We start from the raw sequence: 21,082 nt of genomic DNA on the forward strand, positions 1-21,082 counted from the left end.
TTTGATTAACATTGATTTTATTACCCCTCTCTAATTCTTTATTATTAGAGTCCAGTATCGAGTATTCTTTAATTTTTCCTTCCTCCGCATTAGACTGATGGACCTTGTAATTACTTGGGTCATCCAGTTCTCCCTTTTTGAATTTCAGTGCAAAATTCTTTCCTCTAGACTCCTGGAATTTGCTCAGTGCTGTAAGAATTACTGAAAATGGCAAAAGACCCATTTGCCCCTTTTTTGGAGTCTAGTCTGCACAAGTAATCCAGATCATTTAGTTTAAACAGGTATAACTCTAGCAGCTCCTGTTTAACATCCACCTGGGTTGTAACTTCACATAGCTTTTTCAGGTGTACATAAATCATCTGTTTTCTCCATACTATTACTGTCTGCTGATGAGTCAGCATGAGTGTGTTAAGCAATCTTCTTCCTGTAGTAAAAAAAAAAACTTTTGTTATTCCGACCTTTACTAGCCAGAGATTTCATCTGTTTTTGTTTCCTATTTCTCTGTTCTAACTTACATTGATTTCTATCTTGTTTTCCCTTTATCTCTTAATTTAAATATGGAATTGGCCTAAGCAGACTAGCTTAAAAGGAAGTAAAGGCAGGTACAGGTCTTTGGCACTGGCTTTTTCATAGGTGCAGGCTTTTGGGTGTATGGGTAAATGTTACAAACAGGGTATACTGATTTTTTTTTTTCCATATTTTTTTTCATGGTCTGTTTTAATCTTGGTGATTTTCAGCTCAGAGAGCCTTCTAAAATATGAAAGACATACATTAGCAGCTTGGGCTTGGCTTTGCATGTGGTTTTTTTAAGACTATTAAGTCCTTGATCTCTCTTAATGATATCACGCACTTTTAGACCTATTCTTTACCAGATCATAGGAGGTCCACTATGCATTTTCTGCAAGCTAGAGAAAACATTCAGGAAGAGCAATGGCAATAGTGATATAACAAGGTGGTGGTTTAGGATTATCTAGAAATCTCTTGCCTGCCCTACTGAATTGCAGTGTGTGGTGAGCTATTGGATTCCAAATCACAGAAAATATTTACTATTTATGGTGCTGTTCCTGGGAAGTGTAGCATGGGGATGAACTTCAGTGTCTGTGTGGGATCCCACTGAGAGGTCCAGGTGCTTGCTTTGTGCTGCCAGATTGTGTCCGAAGAAATGTTACCCTTTTTGAGTACATGCAATAAGAGTACCTAATGAGGAAAAAAAAACCTGGAAGTTCGTGCTGCTTCACTGTATTCTGGAACAAATCCTTCTCTTCTTTCTCTACCAGTAACAATTTTCAGTTCTTTCATATCTAGAGTCTGTGTTTTGTCTGATATAAGGTATATTTCTCTTGAGAGTAATTTGAAAAATAGTATTTTTAGCTGGATATATATTTTTTTGTTTCTTAGCTGTAAATGTTTAGCACACTAAAACTTTATGATGTCTGCCAGCTTTAAAGCTGTAAAGCTTTTCACAAATTATTTTCTCTGGGTTTATTTTCTTTTCGGGGTTTTTTTTTTTTTTATATATTGGGTAGAGTGGGATCTGTTTTCATTAAATGATGGTGTTTAGGGGAGGTGCTTGAAAACACAAAATAGATATCTGAAGTGGCAAGCTCTTAGCTAAAAGACTTTCCCCCCTCAGCTTCACTGGTACTAAGTGAAGCGTATGGCAGAAAGCAGCAACAGGAATTTGCTGATTGAAACAACTGCAGCAAGATTGCAGTGGGCTGCAAAGGGTGTGGGGTTTGAGATTTTTTTTTTAAAGACTAAAAAAGTAGACTCACCCTTTTTTGTGAGGATATGATACAGCCAATATGGCAATTAATGTACTTGATCTGAAATCGTAGCCAAGAGCTTAGTAGTTACAGGCCTTAAATTCTATTACAAGTTTTATATCTTAGATGATGTTCAGGTGTATATACTAACAAGAGGAAATTGTGTTTCTGTGTACCTATTGCAATAAAATTTTTCTTAGAACAATGTAATCGTTTTCTTTAAGCCAGGTTCCACATGCATGCAGATGGCTTTTTTCACATTGGGACTCCTTATCCTTCACCTTCAAGAAAAAAATTGTATATGTTTTGAATCAGGTGATGATATCTAAACCTGAATATACTGGAGAAGTCCAAGGAAAGGAGTGAATGGTCTATGAAATCTTTGTATCATTCTTTTCTTGTATTACCGTTATTTCCTTTCCCTTCAGCTTGTGCTGTCTGTGAGTTTATCCATGGTTCCTTCCTTGCAGAAGTATTGATGCAAGTAGGAATGTTCATACCAGATTGTAAAGAAAAAAAAAGTGTATTTTAGAGGTTGGTCAGTCTATGCACCTTGAAGAGCGTCTGGATGCCGAAGCCCATGTTCAGACAGACTGACATAAGTCCCAGTGCCTTGCATCAGCTACTCGTGTTCTCTGTGTACCTCCAAAAGTCACTAGATGGCCGATAGGAAAAGTAGGCACACGAGCTCAGGCTGTCCAAGCCCAGATCCTTGCATCTCCCTTCATCCATAAACAAGGCTAGTTTCCTAGAGAATGGATTTCTTCTGCCTAGGACTGTTGAAGATTAAATGTGTTAAGGATTTGATGTGTTCAGAGGCATAGGGATTGGGGCAGTATAAAACACCTTAGGTAGACAAGGAGAGGAAGGCATGGCATGAAAAGTATCTTTACAGTATTACTGCTCCAGGCTCTGTGTTCAGCCAGACTTCAGCTCGTTCTTGGTTAATGTCGTATAACTTGAGTTAAGAACATTTTTGTTGAGAATAATTCAGCTCTCCAGGAAGACCGAGTATGGTTTTTATACTTTTTTTTTTCCTGAAGTTAAATAGATTGGATGGAATTGCTCCCTGGATATATTAAAACAGCCATTTTTTTATCCTTACGCCTGCATGTGGGCACTTTAGGCATGAACTGCGGAGTTTCCCTGGATTTTTAAGGTCTTCCATTGCATAGCTAGCAGCTTTTAGTGCTTTGATCTGATTTCATAAGACAGAAGAGCTCCTGATATCTGTGTTACTGCAAATGCCGTATTTTTGGTGGCATCTGACTTTGAGAAACACACAGATGCTTTTTTGTAGTCCAGGAGACAAAGAAACAAAGCTTTGTGCCTGGGAGGCAGGATCCATGCCTCCAGGGTACATCAAGGCACTCGGTGTGCAGCTGCTCTCCCACCCTCCGCTTTCTCCTGGGGAGCAGGAGCTGGGTCCCTGTTTGCCGCTCCTGCGGACAGGAATCTTGCACAAGTGCTGTCCCCCTCCTTGGGAGGAATTTTTGCGTGTTCCCTTGCTCACTGCCTGCGAGCAGGAGCACTGAGATCCCCTGCACATCAGCACCCAGAGGCAGGTCGTCTTTTGGCTTGCTGTTCTCCAGATATGCTGAAGGCTGTATGAGAAGGAGCACGGCTGAAATCCAGGACTGTTCGCCTGCCTGCTTGGGCTTGCTTATTCTTGAAACTTGATTATCTGTGTTTGATTTTAAGTGTATGTGCCTTAAAAAAAAAAAAAACAAACAAAAAAACACACAACTTAAGAATTTCTTTGTTTTGCAAATGTGCAAAATAACTTCAGTAGGAAGCTGGAGAAGGAAGGGATCTGGAAGTGGCTGTCTGTCACGTTGCATTAATAGAATTGATGCTGCAAAATTGGTACTTGGGAATTGGAGAAAGCTGCCTCTTGGGTGCTGGTTCTCACAACCCACTGCAGACCCACAGCTCTGCGCCTGTGCTGTGTGAGTCGGTGCGTCTAGTGCTCACAGCACGGCCTCTCCAGCTCCATAACTTCTCCCAGCTATCAACCCAGTCCCCTCTTCTGCCACTGCAAACGCAGATCTCGCTAGTAAAACAGAAGCTGTTGAAATTATTTTGGCTGCTAAAGTGGGCTCCTGCCATCCTGTGCGCAGCAGCAGTTGTGCTGTTTTGGTTTTGCCGTCATCTCTAATCCATGGAGGAAAGTTTTAATGTGGTCTCTTACCCTCCTGCAATTTGATCTGTCCGTTCTCTTCCTATTTACTGGTTGCTCACTGAGCAGTAGGAGATACAAAGGTGGTTGTCCTTCTCAGTCAGCTGCTTCCAGATTAGTGTTAAAACACGTTTCCTAATTTTTGTTTTAAACACTTGTTTATAAACAGAGCAAAATGATGTCCATGTGTTTTACCTTTTTTTTTGAGGTGGCCTCGTTACTGCTCTGGCAGGTCAGCCAGTTACATTTATCAGGAGCTTGGCACAAAACTATTACACAATTCTGCCACTGTCAAGCCTTGTACACACTATTCAGTAAACTCAGGGCGGGGCGGGGGGGGGATGCTTCTTTTTGTTTTTAAAGTAGGACCTTCAGCAGAGCAAGTTTAAAAATCTTACATTAGCTTCTGCCATGTTAAGAAGATAATGAAATGGTGAAGAACGGTATAAAGACCATAGGGGAAAGCAGGGGTGAAACGAACGGTGTAAGAAAATTATGATCCCACTCCCAGCAGTTGTTCCTGTGCTTTAAAAAAAAAATTTACTGAGTCCTTTTCCTCTTCTTGTGTTTCAACAGGGCAGAGTTTAGGGTATGGATTCGTTAACTACATTGATCCAAAGGATGCAGAGAAAGCCATTAACACTTTAAACGGACTCAGACTCCAGACCAAAACCATAAAGGTAAGACAATATAAAACACTTTTTGCTCAGTTCAGGAAGTGGAGAGAGTAGTTGAAATGGTTTCTGGCAAATTCATCAGTTCTAATCTCCATTGTAAGGGGCACTTGTCTAACCAGCTCCTCCTTGGAACAACGGGAGGATGTGCAGGAGATGAAATCTCTTCTCTGGAACTGCTGCTGCTGTTACAGGGGAAAGGAACAGGAAGCTCCTTAAAGCATTGCAGTGAGGCTTAAACATAGAATAAAACAGCTGTACCGTTACCCATAAACAGAGGTGAAGTACTTGACGGTGTATTCATAAGTTACCCATTTTCTTGTGTTTTAATGGGAAATACCTTGACATGGAGCTCTTTTAGTGACACTAAAGTCATTATTATATGCTGAAGTTATGTTTCTCAAGTTAGAATATGTCATTCTCAAAAAAAAAAAAATTTCTTTTTTCTCAATTTCCCCATCTTCACTTTGATTTATTCTTTTAAAAGCTGGAGGGATTAGAGATTGCACTGAAATCTCTCATGTCATTGTTGTAATAGACCATTACTTATTCCACAACCTTCTTCAGTGGTCTCACAAGAAAAGCACGTTTCTACACTGTCACGTTTTTTTGCTGCATGGCCAATAAAGCTTTTTTGAAACAGCGTATGGAATATTTCCACATCCAGAATTCTGACAAATAATACAACTTAAGGAGTGTGAATCAGAAAATTGAAGGGGAACAAACAGCAGATCTGATTCAAATTATCTGAAACTGCTTTGGTCATATTTAAATGCTGGCTTTTGATTTGTACCATTTCCTTAATTTTTCTTCTGTACTTAATTTGTATTTCAAAGCCAAAAATGTTAAAGAATATAAAAATAGAATTCTTTCTTTTGAAATTATTGGTACAAATAATGTCAGTGATTTCGTATCTTGCAAAAAAGATACCATATGATCAATAGTTGTACTTAACCTTTCTCACTAATGGCTTTGGTTTGGACAAAGTGGTATTCCCCAAAGCAAAAATACTTGATGGATGCCTGTGCATCTCTAAGGATTGTTTCAAGCAAGTTTTTCCCTGGTCTGTCTGATTAGCGAAGAGCAGAAGTCCTGCACTGAGGCTTATGAAAGTGGTGGAGTGGCTGTATGGATTACATAGAGAATGCTACTTCAAACCTCCCTTAGACCAGCCAGGTTCCATCTCATAAATTGGTATGTGGGCCATGTATCGAAATGTTCACGGCGTGGTTTTGTAGTGTTAAACAGAAAACCTTACAGGAATATGTAAGGCAAAGCAGCAAAATCTACCGCCTTATCTACTGCTGCAGGTGGAAATATGTGCTCAGACTCAGCAGTTTCTGCTTACAGTGAAAAGTTGAGCAGTAAGTTGCTCTCCAAATTGCTTTTAAAGGCACATCATCAGGAAAAATGTATTTTAAAAGTACTAACCTATCTTCTAAATACTTTATTAAAAACTTGGTAGAACTTGAAAAATCTGTATCCATTTTTAATGCAGCACTTTCGTATTTTTAATATTATCCAGGGTTAGCAAAGGTGCTACACTTCTTGTACCTATGTTGCTGTGCCTCTTTTTTTGATTTTTGTGAGCCAGAGCCAACGCTATTGTATTTGTAATATTCCAAGATCACAGGAAACACGCAAGCTACAAAAAGGCTTCCAGAAACTCCATCCCACCCCAACTATTATTTTACATTTCTCTCACATGCAAAATTAAATCATTATGCCTTCCTTTTTATCATGTATAGTAAGATTTTTGTTGTCCAGGAACTTCTTATGCTAAAACATCTCTGCAGAATGTTTTTCCTTCAATTTTTTTCAATTCAGTGTGAATTTTATGAATACCAGTGGCTTACTAGGTTTGGGATTTTCATGCTTATTAATAGCTCGTAGATTTTATAGATTACATGACATTTTGTTGGGCTCCTGAAAGCTGTTAAAATTTAATAATAAGCAAAGAGATTGACCTAACCTATGTGCACAGGAGCTGCATAATTTCTTCAGTGATTGGGAAGTTGTGTAGGCTTTTTTAAATAAAATTGTTTTCAAGTAAGTCTCTATGCAGTTGCCTAAAACCAAGCCAAGCAAGCCTTCTATTCAAATAGCTAAGTTTTGGACACATGGACATCTAATCAGCGGTTTCCAACCCAATTTTTAATTGCAGAATCGCATGCAATTGCCTCGCCTTCACACCCCACCCCACCCACTCCCCCCTTGTTTTTTTGTATTTTTAGATATGTTTTGCTTTTAGGAGTTTGAATAAACTTCTGCTTCCCTAGTACTGCGTGGTGGAGGAGGAGGTTTCCCAGTGTTCCTGCTAGTTGAGTGGTAACTCGTGTGTGTTTTTGCCGCTCCGACAGCACCGGTGTTGCCAGCTGTGTCCCCCGTTTCTGAACGGCTGCAAAGCCGTGAGAAATCGTACTCCGCGCTGCTGAAGCCTCTTAGCTTGCCTGTTGCCCCCATATGCCCCGTCCCAGCATCTCACTGTGATTCATTGTGAGGTTGAAGTATTTTAATTCATGGAATTGCTATATTTAATTAATAGAGCAGATTACTTGAGTCTAGCTAGATGCCCTTTACAGTTATTAAAAATGCACTTTGGTGCATTAAAAAAGCCTGTCTCAGAAGAACATACAGAAAGGGATTTGGTGGCATATAGTTTTGTAGGCTAAAAAAATATTTAATTAAATATTAGAATAACATTGAGTTGGGAAAGTACTGAGTTTTACTTTATTCTGTTTTCTTGATGATTGTGGTTGGGTTTTACGCCCCAGAATGAAATCTGTAATGTCCTGTTGATAGATGGGCTGAACCTTGGCCTCTGCGCGTGCACTCTGGGTACCTGCAGCCCCGCTGGTAGCGTTTCTCTGGCTGCCTTTTGTTTGGAAGCTGTTTTGATGGAAAGCTGAAATGAATAATCTGTGAAAGCCCTTTTACTGGGGCAAATTACTTCTGCTTGCCAAGGTCACCTTGGTCCTGCTGACTGTGTCCATCTCCCTGCTCACAGTCGGGCTCTGCTGCTCCTTGCAGCTAGGCTGAACATGAGCTGGCTCTGGGGGGTCACATTTGCACTCATTTTTTGACCCTGTAAGGCTTAGTTCCCTGTTTCAGAAAAAAATACATATTTTCTGCATGTGTCTCCAGATCCTGTCCTTTTCACTTCTGTAACATTTTCGTGGCAGCTTGATGTTCTCTCTCTCCTGATGCCTTGCAAAACAGCCATGCAGTCACAGGAGGAACTGGTTTTATGGCAGGATCAGCAAAACAGCTAGGCACAGTCTGCTCTCAGATGTGCGGACTAAAATAACTGAAGAAATGTTCTTTTTATTATTTCATTGTTACAATAAATAATCCCTTTTCACTGTAGCAGCTAAAATATTTATGTGCATTTTATTTAAGTCAATGATGCCCTTTCATGTCAAAGTCGAGAGGTGACTATTTACAGGATATCTGTTTGGGGAAAGCATTGAAGGAAGTGTTATGTGTTTGGTAATAGGTTATAGCCGTTATGTTCCTGCTCAGCTGATCACAGTGCATATTTTATTTACGCCATTTTGTAGCATCATCATCATCGTCTTGTGAGGGAGAAGAGCTTCACTTCAGTTTTGCAGCTAAAGCTTGACATAATTCTACAAAGCAGCTTAGAATGAGGGAAGATACAGCGTGTGTTTGAAATAAATATATATTCCAGAAATTGAATCTATTTTTAGAAATTAAATTTGCCCATCCATAAAAGCATATGAAAGGTCACTGCTGCTGTTGAAGATTGCCTGGCAATTCAGTTGCATCAGATATCAGAAAGAAAATAAGATGTGTGATGCATGGGGTACAGACTGTTTAAACTGTGCTGCTTTGCCCTGAAAAAAAGGACAGCGTCTGAAAGGACGCGAAGGAAGCGTTTTGCGATCTGCGTGGGGATTCAGATGACCTGGCTTTGTGTTGGGGGATGCTGGAACAAGGGCAGAACAGGGTTTTGAAAGGAAGTTTGAAATGTGAAAAGAGCCAATGACCCCTGAAGTGCAACCCCGTGTCCCCCTCACCTGCCTTTTCTCTGTTGCCTGAGAAGTAGGTTGGTTTGTTTCGTCCCTCGCAGGAGCAGGTAGCATGCTGTGAACTGCTGGAGTGAGGGGAGAAGGAGCCCTTCATGCCTTAGTTTTTAAATGCATCAGTTGATAAAAAACCGAACAGGATCATTCCTCTGTGGTCAGAGGCTTTCTCTATTTTAATTTTCAGTTAAATAACATGTCAGAATGGTAGTAGCTGTATTCCATTTCCTGTTGTTCAAAGTGTTTATTTCTGCTTTACTCTCCTGTTTTGATCGACAGGACTGGATGGTCCTAGTTTAAAATACAGTGAATAGGGCTGTGGGAGAAAGTACTCCTGTGTTTTCTGGAAATAAAGTAGTAACGTTATTGCTCAAAGATCTTGCTATTTACCTTGGTTTCTCTGGTATTTTTTGAAAATGCCAGCTATTTTTTAAAAATTCAGGCTCTAAATCTGTCTATGTTAATTCTTGTAGTTGTCCACAAGCCTAAAAACTATCCTGTCACTGTAGGGTAACCAAATAACAGCAGCCTCAGACTTCTCCGTCCTACAAAGTCACTAGTCAAAAAGATTGCCTTCCCGTCGCGCTGAGCGGTGAAGGAGGCACGGGAAGCACGGGGCAGGGGAGAAGGAAGGCTGTGGCAGCCAGCGATGGGGAAGAGAGCAGCATCCTCTGCACCCTGTCCCAAACAGCTTGGGAGGTATTGGGTGGGGGGAGTTAAGCCCAACAATCTGAGTTGCAGCCAGAAAGCACGGGCTTGCTGTTAGTAGCAGAGCTCTGGTGCTGGGTGCCCTGGGCGCAGAACTCTACCGAAAACCCTGCGTTTTCCACCAGCGTTCTCCCACAGCCTCCCCGGGGGCTACCTGCCACCGAGCTGGCCGGGCATCCCCTGCGGCTGCTGCTCCCGATGAAGAAATGGGATGTTGTGCAAGGCTGGGTGGTAAGGGGAGCGTGTACGGAGAGATCTGGGGATACTCTGATTTGTGAGGGAGCTGGGGAAAATAAAATACAGGGGGGAAAGGCACAAAGAGGGCTTAGGTGTTCTGTGAGGGAGAGGAGATGGAGGGTCTAGCGGTGGCGGAAGATACTGGGAGGGGCCGAGGATGCTGGAGTGGCAGAGGCGTTAGCGTTTTTGTTTCCCCTGTGTGCAGTAGCAGTGGGACCCCCTGTGTACAGGGACACAGCGTGGGACGCACCCCGTGTGCGCTGCCGGCGCCTACCTGCGTTTCCCCCCGAGCTCTGGCAAAGCTTTGTAGAGGGTAGAGACGTAAAAGAGCACGCGCTTCCTTGGTTTATCTTAAAGTTCAGGTTGCAGGCGTTTGCAAGATTTGGGATGTAGTTGTTCTATAGTTTCTTTTAAAATAAGGTAATTGCTTGTTCTGATTTGTGGTAGCTCAGACTTAGTCATAAGAGGGGTCATCTGCTGTGACTGCTGCACCCCGGGACAAAGCCTCGGACAGGAAACTTTCAAGACGCCACAGACCTGGGAAGCCTCAACTAAGCTTACTTTGGTTTTGCTCTTTAGGAGCTTCTGTCTGTGTAACCTTTTGGACTTTGTAATGCTTGTGAACAAATTTTCTTCCACCCTTTGTGCCTGTAGTGATGCGGCAGCTCAAAGGACCTTTCGGTGCTGCGTTTGAAGGTTCAGATTTGGCTCTGCTGCTTTCAGCAGGGACCAGCATCTTTATCTGTTAGTTTTGTGCATCTTGTCTTAATTGAGATTTCTCTTTAACTGCTTCTGTTTTGCCAGTGCATCCTTTTGTTCCACAGAGCCGGAGCAATTATTTCTTAGCCCTGGTCTTGATGTAGCCGGAGTGCTTCGAGGTTATCTATGGATGTCTTGCCTGAAGTGGTGGGGTAGACGTTGTCTCTTCCCTGCAATCGTAATTAATCCTGGTAAAAAGGCATTGAATTGCTCAACAATAAAGTGCATTGTCATTCCCCTCCATCTCCCAGCCAAGGCCTTGGAGAGGAGAAAGGACAAAGCAGTGCAAGTGGCGGATGTGAAAATAGTCCAGATTCTGGTCTTCAGCCTCTGGACCAGAGGGTTTTTGTGTGTGATTGCTCTGACAACACGTAGCTTTCACAGGAGGGTTCTTCAATCTGCATTTTTGCACAAAATTAGCGCATGGGAGAGGGAAGTGGCTGGAAGTGGCTTTTGGGGAAATGTCTTTTCTGGCTATAGCCCGTCCTCTGGTGTTAAGCAGACTTTATTTCTACTTTTGTATGTTCAAGTGTTAAAGCACTTCCAGTGTGTACCAGTGTAATGAGCAACGGAAGTAAGAGTTGTCCCCATTGTACATGTCTGGACCTTGGGCAGAAAAAAGCAAAGTGACTTACCCCAAAAGTCATGCGGCAAGTCCTACATCTCAGAGTGTGTCACACAGACACAGTGAAGTCTTTCAGAATTCAGGTCACCAAGAAGTTTAATATTTGAATGTTAACACAAACTTTTTTGAAAGCTGCCCAGGGAGTCACTTAACACAGACTGCACCTTACCTGCTTGTGGCTGGAGAGATGTCCCAGGGATTGCAGGGACCATCAGTGGGTGGTTTGGTGGCCTGTAGATGCCTGTGCTGCCATGCAGCACTCTGATTAAAGGCTCCTGACTGGTCCCATGTTCCCCAGGTGAGTAACACTAGATGCAGAGCAAGACGTACATCTCCTTGGAGAAGTTTTGTTTGTGAAAGATGCAAGCTGCTAGGTTAGTCGTCAGCGGGTGTTTTGAGTGGGGCAGGGTGGCTCTGCTGGCAGAGCACATCGTTTCAGGGACGGATGATGCCCTTCCTCTTCAGAGCAGATGGCAGTTGAGAGGTTATTCTGACTTGCTGCACAAGACAATTTTGTGAGGAATCTTCTAGAAACGGACTTAATGTTTGAGAAGTCTGGGATTAGCGTATGAGCTGAAGGCATCTCTCAGGACGAGCAGCAGTGAAGTGGTTAAGTGTCAGTGTTTAAATGGTTGCTGGTACGTGTCCAGCGCCTCGCCTCTAAGACAAATGGGATACGTTCGTGCCTCTGGGTGCCTTTGCTGTGGGCTCTGACTTGGAAAGACCAAACCGCTTCAATTTACATTCTGAAGAGTCTTGAGATGAGAGAATTTTCAAAAAGTTTTCTACATGGGAAAATGGGTTGGAAATCAATAGAGAAGGTAAATACTTTAACTTGGAGATATTTTCTGTGCTGTTGAACAAAAATGTGCATTACCATGGAAGATATGAAGTGCTGGACCCTATGACTCTGCAATAGTGTTTGGAGACAGTCAGGCAGACTCTGGAGAGATGGCTGTTTAAATACCAAAGAGAAGCCCTTACACAGGCTAATGTTCAATGTCAGATAAGAAATATCTTAGCAAATGTTTTTCACAGTTAGTGTGTGTATATATATATATATATTTATAGAAACTAACATCGGAGGCCAGCAAGCTATAAAATGAATTGTGCAATGTTTTATTATCTTCCTTGTGAATTTGACCAAAGAACTCCTAAATGATCTAATGCAGTGAAAGATAACACCAATGTTTGACCTCCAACCGTCAGACATGTGGACAAACACTTTAATGCTGGGAAATGCTGGGGTCAATCAGTAGCTTGGCATACTCCAGCTCATTTAATTGGAATTTCTTGTGGTGGCTAGGATTTCCATATTCTTTTCTTTTTCAACACACTATTTCATTATAAGGTGCTAACACCACCATGAGCAAAAAAAAAAATCATTCCTAAGTGTGACTGTGAAGAATTAATGCATCATCCTCACCCAATGCTTTGCAGTGTTTGGTGATAAAATGGGAGCTGGTTTTGGCTCCCATTTTAACTTGCACAGCACAAGGAGCTTCTGGTCTGGTGTAGGGTCAGGGTGGGTGTTTTCTTCCTTTGATAGCTAATACATGGGAAGACATCCCATCCTCAGTACTAACTGAATAATAGCTTGCAAGCAGAATGGCTCAGTCTAACAGATCGATTTGTCATTGGCTGACCTGAGAGGGAAGATGAGAAAGATTCAAAAGCAGATAAATAATTGACATGACTAGCCTTGAGTACATTCAGCTTGCAACCTTTTCTCCTTGATATTAAAAGACGGCTGAGTTGCTTTTGGCAGCTTCTTTCCCTGGCCCAGGCTGCCTTGCAACCTGAACGTTTCATTGCAGGAGGAAAGAAAAATTAGACCTGAGCGGCGATAGGAGTTTACGTGTACTGTGAGTAGATGGATTTGTGAGAGCGTGCAGTCTCTCCCTCCACTGCATGTCTGCATGGCCCATGAGAGCAGAGCATTTTCTGTATGTAGAATTATATATATATAATGTCAGGCACTCGATGCTCTAGGAAGCAGTATTGTTTTGCCTATCTCCATACTTTTCATCTTCCCTGTAATGTGGCATTTGGTTAATGAATGTGCCAGAGTGAGAAAACCCAAAGGAAACCCCTGGCTGTTTTCCCAGGAACTTTATTAATTTTGCAGCTCTCAGTTTTGAGGAATAGGTAAAGTCCCTGCCCCCACTCCAGAGAGGCTCTTAAGTGTTTTTTAAACTGCTATTCCTAAAGTAGGTTAAACTGTAGGTGCCTGAACCCTTACCTTACCTTGAGAGGGTACTGTATCTGCAGAGCATGGAGAGAGAGCGAGTCTTTTCTGGAAGCCCCAGCATGGGATATAAATGAGAAGCCGCAGGCATGAGACCACCGAACCAAGGACGGTCAAAACCAGTGATTTTTGGCATGGTATCTATAGTTGAAAGCACAGTGAGTTATTCCTGCTTTCCCCAAGCACCCGGCTTGATCTTAGTTACATAAAAGCCAAGCGGTGCTGTGAGTGTTCTGGTCCTGGAGCACTGCAGAGGTGTTTGGGACCAGCGATTAAATGACTTAAATGCTGCACCCCATCAGGAGCTCCTGGGCTGTGAGGTCCTAAATCGCTGAGGCACAAAATCGTTTCCACCCAGTATCCTTCTCCGTTTCAGCACTGATCTCGGCACCAGAAGGTTTCTCCGGTCGTTACGCCTGCGTGTGCCTTTGTGCTGTGCTGAGCTTGCCTCAGTGGATGCAAATGTTTTATCTAACCTCTTCTTCACATTTCTTTCCCTACATTTTTCCACCTCCTCTCTCTAGCCTTCTCTGTAAATGTTAGATTTAAAAGGTTATGTACAAACATGTAAGTTATAAAAAAAAAAAGTTGCCAAAAACCTTAGAATCTGGAATCTTTAGAGTTTGTCTGCTATTATGCAGAGAAGATTGTGGAAGCAAATGTTAGTCATTCACATCATTTTCTGTGAGTCAACAGCTATTTTTAGGTGTGGAGCACATAAAGACAACTCTTTGACACATAAAACACATGAAGACATCCATTTGACATCACTTGTGTTTGGGCTACGGCTGGGGCGGAGGGAAAGACAGTTGCTGAATGCGTTGTGTTTGTGATGGGGGCACCCCAGTTTCCTGCAAGACACATTTTAAGACATAATGCAGGAATATACTGATCTGTTTGTATTTAAATAAATCAAGATGAAGTGCAAACTATTCAGGTTTAGATCCAATGCTATTTCAGATGTACTTATTGCAAAGTAATTCCTCATGATCCGTGCTGAATACTTGCCATTAGGCTTTACCCAGGAAGTATTTTTATTATGTTAAATGTGTGTATTCTAAATGTATATATTAATATTAATAAATAAATAATTCTTAATAAATAAAAAGCAGAAGGCTTTTTATGCACATACTACAATTACAAATCTGATTCATGAGTAGAAGAGCAGTTAAGACAGACTTGATTTAATAATTTTCCAGCAGCATATGTGCCTCAGATTTTCTTCTTTGCTTGGTCAGAATATTTTATGGTCTGGTTCTGGGCTTACAGTGCAAGGGAACTTCTCGTGATAAATTGCAGCTACACCATGAGTGTCAGTGTACAGTTCCCAGAGCAGATGTTCATTTAGTCTAATTTCACCAGTACTTTTACTGTTCATCCAGAACAGATCTTGCCAGCTCAGGATGGGGACACAAAAGAGAGCTAGTACAAAAGATCATTCTGCAAATAACCTGATCTGGTTCAGACACTTGGGGCGGGGGGAGCGGGGAAGAAAAATGTACTGAAACTTCAGAGTGCAACGTATGTGCTAAGGTTATTACATGTTGGATATGGTAAGCAAGTCATACACCCACAACCCATAGGGGTAAACTTAACAAAGCTGTGCGTAGGAAGTTGCACATTAACCTACCTCTGAACAGTAGTTATTTTATGCCTCCACTTGAAGAACCCTTGCGTTTGTTTTTAAGGTTTCTCTAGATCTTCCTTTGTTCTTCCATCCTTTCCTGGCTTTGTTGGCCTCGTGAAACAGGTAGCACCTGAACCGGAGGGTTATTGCTTGTGAAAGAACAGAAAATAATCTCTCCCTGTAGAATGCAAAGGGTGGCTCTAGCTTGCTAATAACACCTCTCCTTTTCTTCAATCCTAGGTGTCGTATGCCCGTCCAAGTTCAGCATCAATCAGAGATGCGAACTTGTATGTCAGCGGCCTTCCGAAAACGATGACCCAGAAAGAATTAGAGCAGTTATTCTCACAATACGGGCGCATCATCACCTCACGGATTCTGGTTGATCAAGTTACAGGTTAAAAGAAAACTTTTGAAATATGCATGTTTTTCTGGAAACGGCAAAATTGTAAATGCTTGCTGGCAGTTGGGTTTTGAGACAATACGACTTCTGGTGTGAAATGCAGTATCTGGTTCCTTGTAAGTGTAACTGTTCGGAGGCATAACTGCTGCCTCTTTAATGAGGGATCGCAAAATGCAGAATGTTTTTTACTTAAAATCATTATATTAAATATGGTAGGGCTGGTTTTGGAGAACACAGCTGGGGAAGGGTGTTTTTCTTTATAGGACTTCCATTAATTTGCAAGCTGTGTATTCTGCAAAGTCAAAACTAACATTCAGTTTGTTCATTACATAGATGAGGCTGTTTCTACAAATATTCATCTGTTCACATGTTTTTACTTCCCAGGGGTTTCTCGAGGTGTGGGATTTATCCGTTTTGATAAGAGAATAGAGGCAGAAGAAGCCATAAAGGGACTAAATGGCCAGAAGCCTAGTGGTGCTACAGAACCAATTACTGTGAAGTTTGCCAATAACCCCAGCCAGAAAACAAGCCAGGCACTCCTTTCACAGCTGTATCAGTCTCCCAACAGACGCTACCCTGGACCACTTCACCACCAGGCTCAGAGATTCAGGTAATTACCTGGAAAAGAACTGAAGTTCCACCAGCGATGACAATGTGGGGCAGGTGCTGTGCAGGAAAATACACTTTAGTTGCTTAGGCTGACCTGATTTTCTTTGTAAAATTAAATATTCTTTCCTGGAGAATGAGGAGGAAAATCTGCTGACAGCACTAGTCATGTTATATTTACTAAAACAGCTGAAGTACTGTACAATCAGATCTCATGAAGACTTATGGAGAAAGGGAGGACAGAATAGAGTTACACTGATAATCAAATGTGCAGTGACTATCCTGTTATCTTTTTTTTCTGTAATGCTTTTATTTTCTACTATAGAATTTCAGTTCTGATGCAGCTTAGACTTTGATGTTAATGACAGTGGATTGGTAGCAGGAAAAAAGCTGAGTCTGTTCCAGTCAGCAGCAGTATCATTAAATTTATTAGCCTGAGATATCTGCTCTTAGTATAAAGAGACCTTGTATTTGTCTTTAGTGTGATTCCTCAGATACTTTGGGGGATATTTTATGCTTTGCCTTCTGAATATACTGTTTCTACCTGATACGTAAGCCAGAGTCAGCAATACATGATATTCTTATTACTTTTACATTTGATGATAATTTTCAGGCAACCTAGTATTCAAATAAAGTCTGCCTTTGAGAAAACTTGGACATATGGGCATAAGTGAGTTGCAGACTGGCTTTAGAGAATTATTCAGAAGTAGTTTTAGTTTTTCAGTGATGAAAAGTGCTAACGAATTAAAGATCATTAAAAAAAAGTCAGTCATCAGATACATTAAATTTATACTTGTTTTTGTGTCTTTGGCACATAGCTGTGTCCATGGAGGTAATCGCTGAATCATGCCATGGATAGAAGGACTTCATTGTGCTCCCATGGAAAGCAGATTATATTCTGCAGAATTTGGTCGCCATTTAGATGGACATATCATGGAGGATTGATACTAAATATATGTAATACACTGGGGAGAATGTATTATGTTACAGTAGTTAGAACCAAGAATTTTTCCAGTTCTGGCAGTTTTGTTTTATTTCCAAGTTAACTGTAAATAAAAGGTGAACAGTTGAATTATTTGCAAAAATTTCATACTAATATTGTCTAAAAAAGACAAATCGGAAGTGGATTTTTTTAAAACCAAACTCTGGAAGTTAAGGTTTTCTCTAAGACTGTAGACAAGTTAAAAATTACTTTAAATGCTGTGGTGGAAATTTAGACACAACCTCAGACTTAAAGCAGGCCGGGAGTTGTTAGGCTCCTTAGATGTGTGGGAAACTTGTTGCATGTTTCTTCTTTGAAAATGGAACGCTATTAATAATAGTTCCATTGAGCGATCTTGCCATCTGTGAGACATTAACCCAAAGACCCTCCTTCTCTTTTCAGGCTGGACAATTTGCTTAATATGGCCTATGGCGTAAAGAGGTAATTAGAATTCCACAGATTGCCAGATGTCCGTGTTGGCACAGATTGGTGCTACAATTTATTTTTTTTAATTCACTAACTTTATTTTTTTTAATTCCTTCTTTTCTTCCACCAGCATGTCAAATTCTTTTTAAGTTTGGACTTCAGTTGGTTTTGTTAATTTAAAGGCCACACATGCAAATTCTGTGGGGTTTTTTTAAACCTTATTTTATTTACAGGTGGGTTTCTCAAATGGTTTAGGTGCAACAGCTTACAAGCATTCAAACTGCAGTTGTCCTGCTAAATGGCACTTTTTCCATAATTGGAACTACTAACTTAAGTTTATCTCCAATCTGATAACAGAAAACTTAATAGTCAAAAAAGAATTAGGCTGCTGTTGTCTAAATCTCACAGTTAATATCTTCTTTCTACTACATGTGGCTTCAAGTTTGACTTGAAAATACAGCTGTGTGCACCTTAATCATCTGTAAGTTTCTTTTGTTACAGGTTTAATACTTTGAAGTTTTCTTGGTGCTTGAGATTTGGGTTTTTTTTGTTTAAAATAGCTCTGTGTGTCCATGTGTATGTGCACGCATGTGTGAAAAGCTCAGCTGATTTGTAAGCATTTGTGCTGTTTCATGAGTGTTCAATGTTTGGTCTGATAGCTGAAATCAGCTGATGTGTTTTTAGTGTTTCTTCTAATGGCACATATCAACACGAGTGAACCTTACAGCAAAATAAAGGTGTAGTCTTATTCCTGACGTTTCCATAAGATCTCCAGCCATCCCCCACAATTAAGATGAGAAAATACTACTTAATCTTCTGAAATGGTCTACTCATCACACCTGAAAATTATTTGAGCTTTTTTAAAGCTTACCCTGTAAAATGGTATGGTAAGTATATCTTTACACTAGCTAGTAGTGGACAGTAACATGGGTTTTAACTACTGTCACAGTAGCTGTCGTACAAATCACAAATCTTAAGACTACTTAAACAGTAATAGTCAAAACGGAGGCAGTGTATTGTCCCAGAAGTACCACTACTGGTGTTGGTTAGTACATTTGTTACATTTGCAATATCCTTGGTGGTGGTGGTGATGCGATGAGTCAGAACTTACCACCTGATTTTATCAGACACTGCTTCTCCTGCGTTCTCCCCTCTCATTTGTTTCTTGATACATTGCCAAAAACACGGCAAAACGCTCAGCCTCAGTATCTCTCAGGTACAAGTAAAAGGATCTGTTTGTTCCGCGTGTTTTCCCTGGGTTTGCTGCTGCTTTCCCTGGAATTGGACTGGTACGTGGTGCAGGACAAACAGAGCTTAGTCTGGACAGGTGAGAGTTTGAATTCTGATTTCCTGCAGTTTACAGAGGGAAAGAGAGAGTTACCTGTCTGTTCAGGTTATGCATCCGCTTTCTTAATATTCAGTCTGCAATGTTAGTCCCAAATCACAACAGTTTTAAGTCGTTTTGTAGTAATCTTAAATTAGTTGTTGTCTCCTCCCAGCAATTCTTGAACACTTGCACTGGCAAACCCTGTATTTACAGACATAGTTACACAAAGAAATACTGTATCAGTACTTACGAAACTGCCTCCGAAACCTCCGTAAGTGCAGTGTTCTGGGCTGCGGGGTCGGTTCATTCTTTCCCCATGTTAATTACGTGGTACTGATGGAAAACGAGATCGGCTGGTGTGGGGGGAAAAAAGCTTTTATTGACACTAATTTCAGATCACTTGCTAGCTACTGATGCAGTGGGTTATCTTGTATTTGTGTTAATACACTTGGACTAGTTTCTCGGATTTACAGCAGCTGCTGTGCTCATGGTACATAAGTAGTTGAAAGCTGTGTAGCTCCTAAAGGTTTCCAGGCAGAAGCTACTCCCATGAACTGTATGAAACTTTAACCCTTTACCTCAGTGCAGCATTCCTTAAAAATTCAAAACTTTATAACATAAAGTTATAACATAATATAAACATAACAGCTTTGCGTTGTGCAGGTTTTACAGTAATGTCACTTACAGGGTAGTGTACACACTAGTGCTATACTTCATGTTAAATTTAAACATTGCAGAAAAGGAGCATTTGCTGGCTTATGGTGTGTTACCAGGACAGTTGGCTCTTGTCAGGAATGGACTTGAAGTCCCATCTTCTAAATTTCAGAAGAAGCTGAAGCCGTTGGCTTGTACAAGCTCTCGGTCCCAGCCGCCCTATTTACAATTCCACGTGCGGTGGAAGGAGCAGTATAAATTGGCCTTGTCCAGCTGTCTTTGTTTTCAGCAGCTGGGGAAATACTGTGGGTTAAAGCCATGCTGAACCATTATGATAATGTTACTAGTTTCAGTATGCGAGGGAGACACTAAAGGATCTTGAGAGTAGGATTTGTAAAAGTGAAGTTCCGTAGGAAAATTGTCGTATTAAAAATAAACTATGTCGGCAAACCTGCGTGTGTGTCTGAGGACCCAGTGCTGTGAGCACTTGTGAACCGCTCATGTACAGCGTAGCTACACCCCAGTGATGTTCCTCAGCTTAAGATTTATATTCCAACTGGCTTTTCTTTTTTCCTTGAATATATGTATAAAGTGCTATCAGGAGTCAATATAATGGTGAGGAGCCATCAAGTGTGTAGTTTTTTATGGTTATTTAATATATGCTGCATAATATTGTGCAGATTGCTAAATGTGTATGGAAAAATGATGTGTAAAAGGACGTGTTTTGGAGAGCACAACAGCTCACGTAGCAATGGTGAATCCCCCCCTCCATTCCCTCAGTCATCACTCAGAATATCTTGAGGAATTACCACTCAGTTCTGGTATTAAAACTCATCATATTGAAGGTACATGCGAAACTGTATTTTTATTAAGACGTTTCCTCTGTGCAGTTGTTATTTTTAAGCAGATCCCAAAGTGTAGCTTCAGAAAGCATGTCGTCTTGTTCTTTTTTCAAACTGATGAAAGGAAAATTACGTTGATCCTGAGGGCTGATACTGCTTTAACATCTTCAGCGATAACCTGAGTCACAGGCTGCGATGCACCCTCCTTGCATTAGCGGGTGACGCTCAGCTGGCGAGGGAGCAGGGGCAGTCACTGTGCTGTTGGCCTCGGCTGCCACTGGGGAAACCCTGACAAACGGGAGGAACGTGGTAATATTTGGGAAAGGCAAATGGGTTTAGCCTCTGACTGCTATCCTTGGCTGCCTACAAGGGGCAGCAGAAAGAAGATAAAGCTGAGCTCTTCTCAGAGGTCAGCTGTGAAAGGATGAGTCCACAGTAGCAGGTTGCAGCAGGGGAAGTTCCACTGAGTGTAAGGGAAAACCACTCACAGTGGGGATGGTGAAGCCCTGGAGCCGGGGGAGTTCCCATCCTGGGAGAGTTCAGGACTTTCCTCTGCCAGGCCATGAGCAGCAGGTCTAACCTGAGAAGCTAGCCTTGCTTTGAGTGGGGGGTTGATCAGATGACCTCCATAGAGCCTGTCCAGCCTGTATTATTCAGTGGTGGTTCTGTGTTCCTAAACATGCCACCTGGTTTTAGCTTCCCAAGCCAGGTGTTCAAGCTAAAAAAAACAGGTCCCAAAAGACAATGGCGGGGGGAGTTAGGATGCTACGTTAGATTTCTAGGAGCTTGTCTCTCTCCGTTGACTGTCCAGGTAACCAAAGAGTCTGTCATGGATGTGAAGTCTCGCAGTATGAAGGTATTAGCTGACATGCTCATTAATTGTATTTATGCAGTGTTTTACTTACTCTACAATTGCTGCATAAATCATCTTTAATATGTGGCCAGCTTTAGGACTTCTTTATTAACTGGATTTTTT

At 41.4% G+C, this 21,082-nt stretch overlaps 1 protein-coding gene across 3 annotated transcripts in view; it reads left to right on the forward strand.

Moving 5' to 3' along the window:
* The window catches only part of ELAVL4 (ELAV like RNA binding protein 4), a gene marked incomplete at its 5' end in the record, with an annotated part of 62,780 nt that overhangs the window by 40,313 nt on the left and 1,385 nt on the right, over positions 1-21,082 (forward strand). For 2 of the 3 annotated variants that reach the window (XM_082002862.1, XM_082002863.1), the window contains 4 exons: positions 4,522-4,625; positions 15,110-15,263; positions 15,654-15,879; positions 17,260-17,298. In XM_082002862.1, the coding sequence (XP_081858988.1) occupies positions 4,522-4,625; positions 15,110-15,263; positions 15,654-15,879; positions 17,260-17,298 (523 nt within the window). The remainder of the gene's footprint in view (positions 1-4,521; positions 4,626-15,109; positions 15,264-15,653; positions 15,880-17,259; positions 17,299-21,082) is intronic. The other variant, XM_082002864.1, reaches the window with a different exon arrangement.

This window comes from Phaethon aethereus (genome assembly GCF_964289735.1).
Source record: "Phaethon aethereus genome assembly, chromosome: 8".
Taxonomy (NCBI): Eukaryota; Metazoa; Chordata; class Aves; order Phaethontiformes; family Phaethontidae; genus Phaethon; species Phaethon aethereus.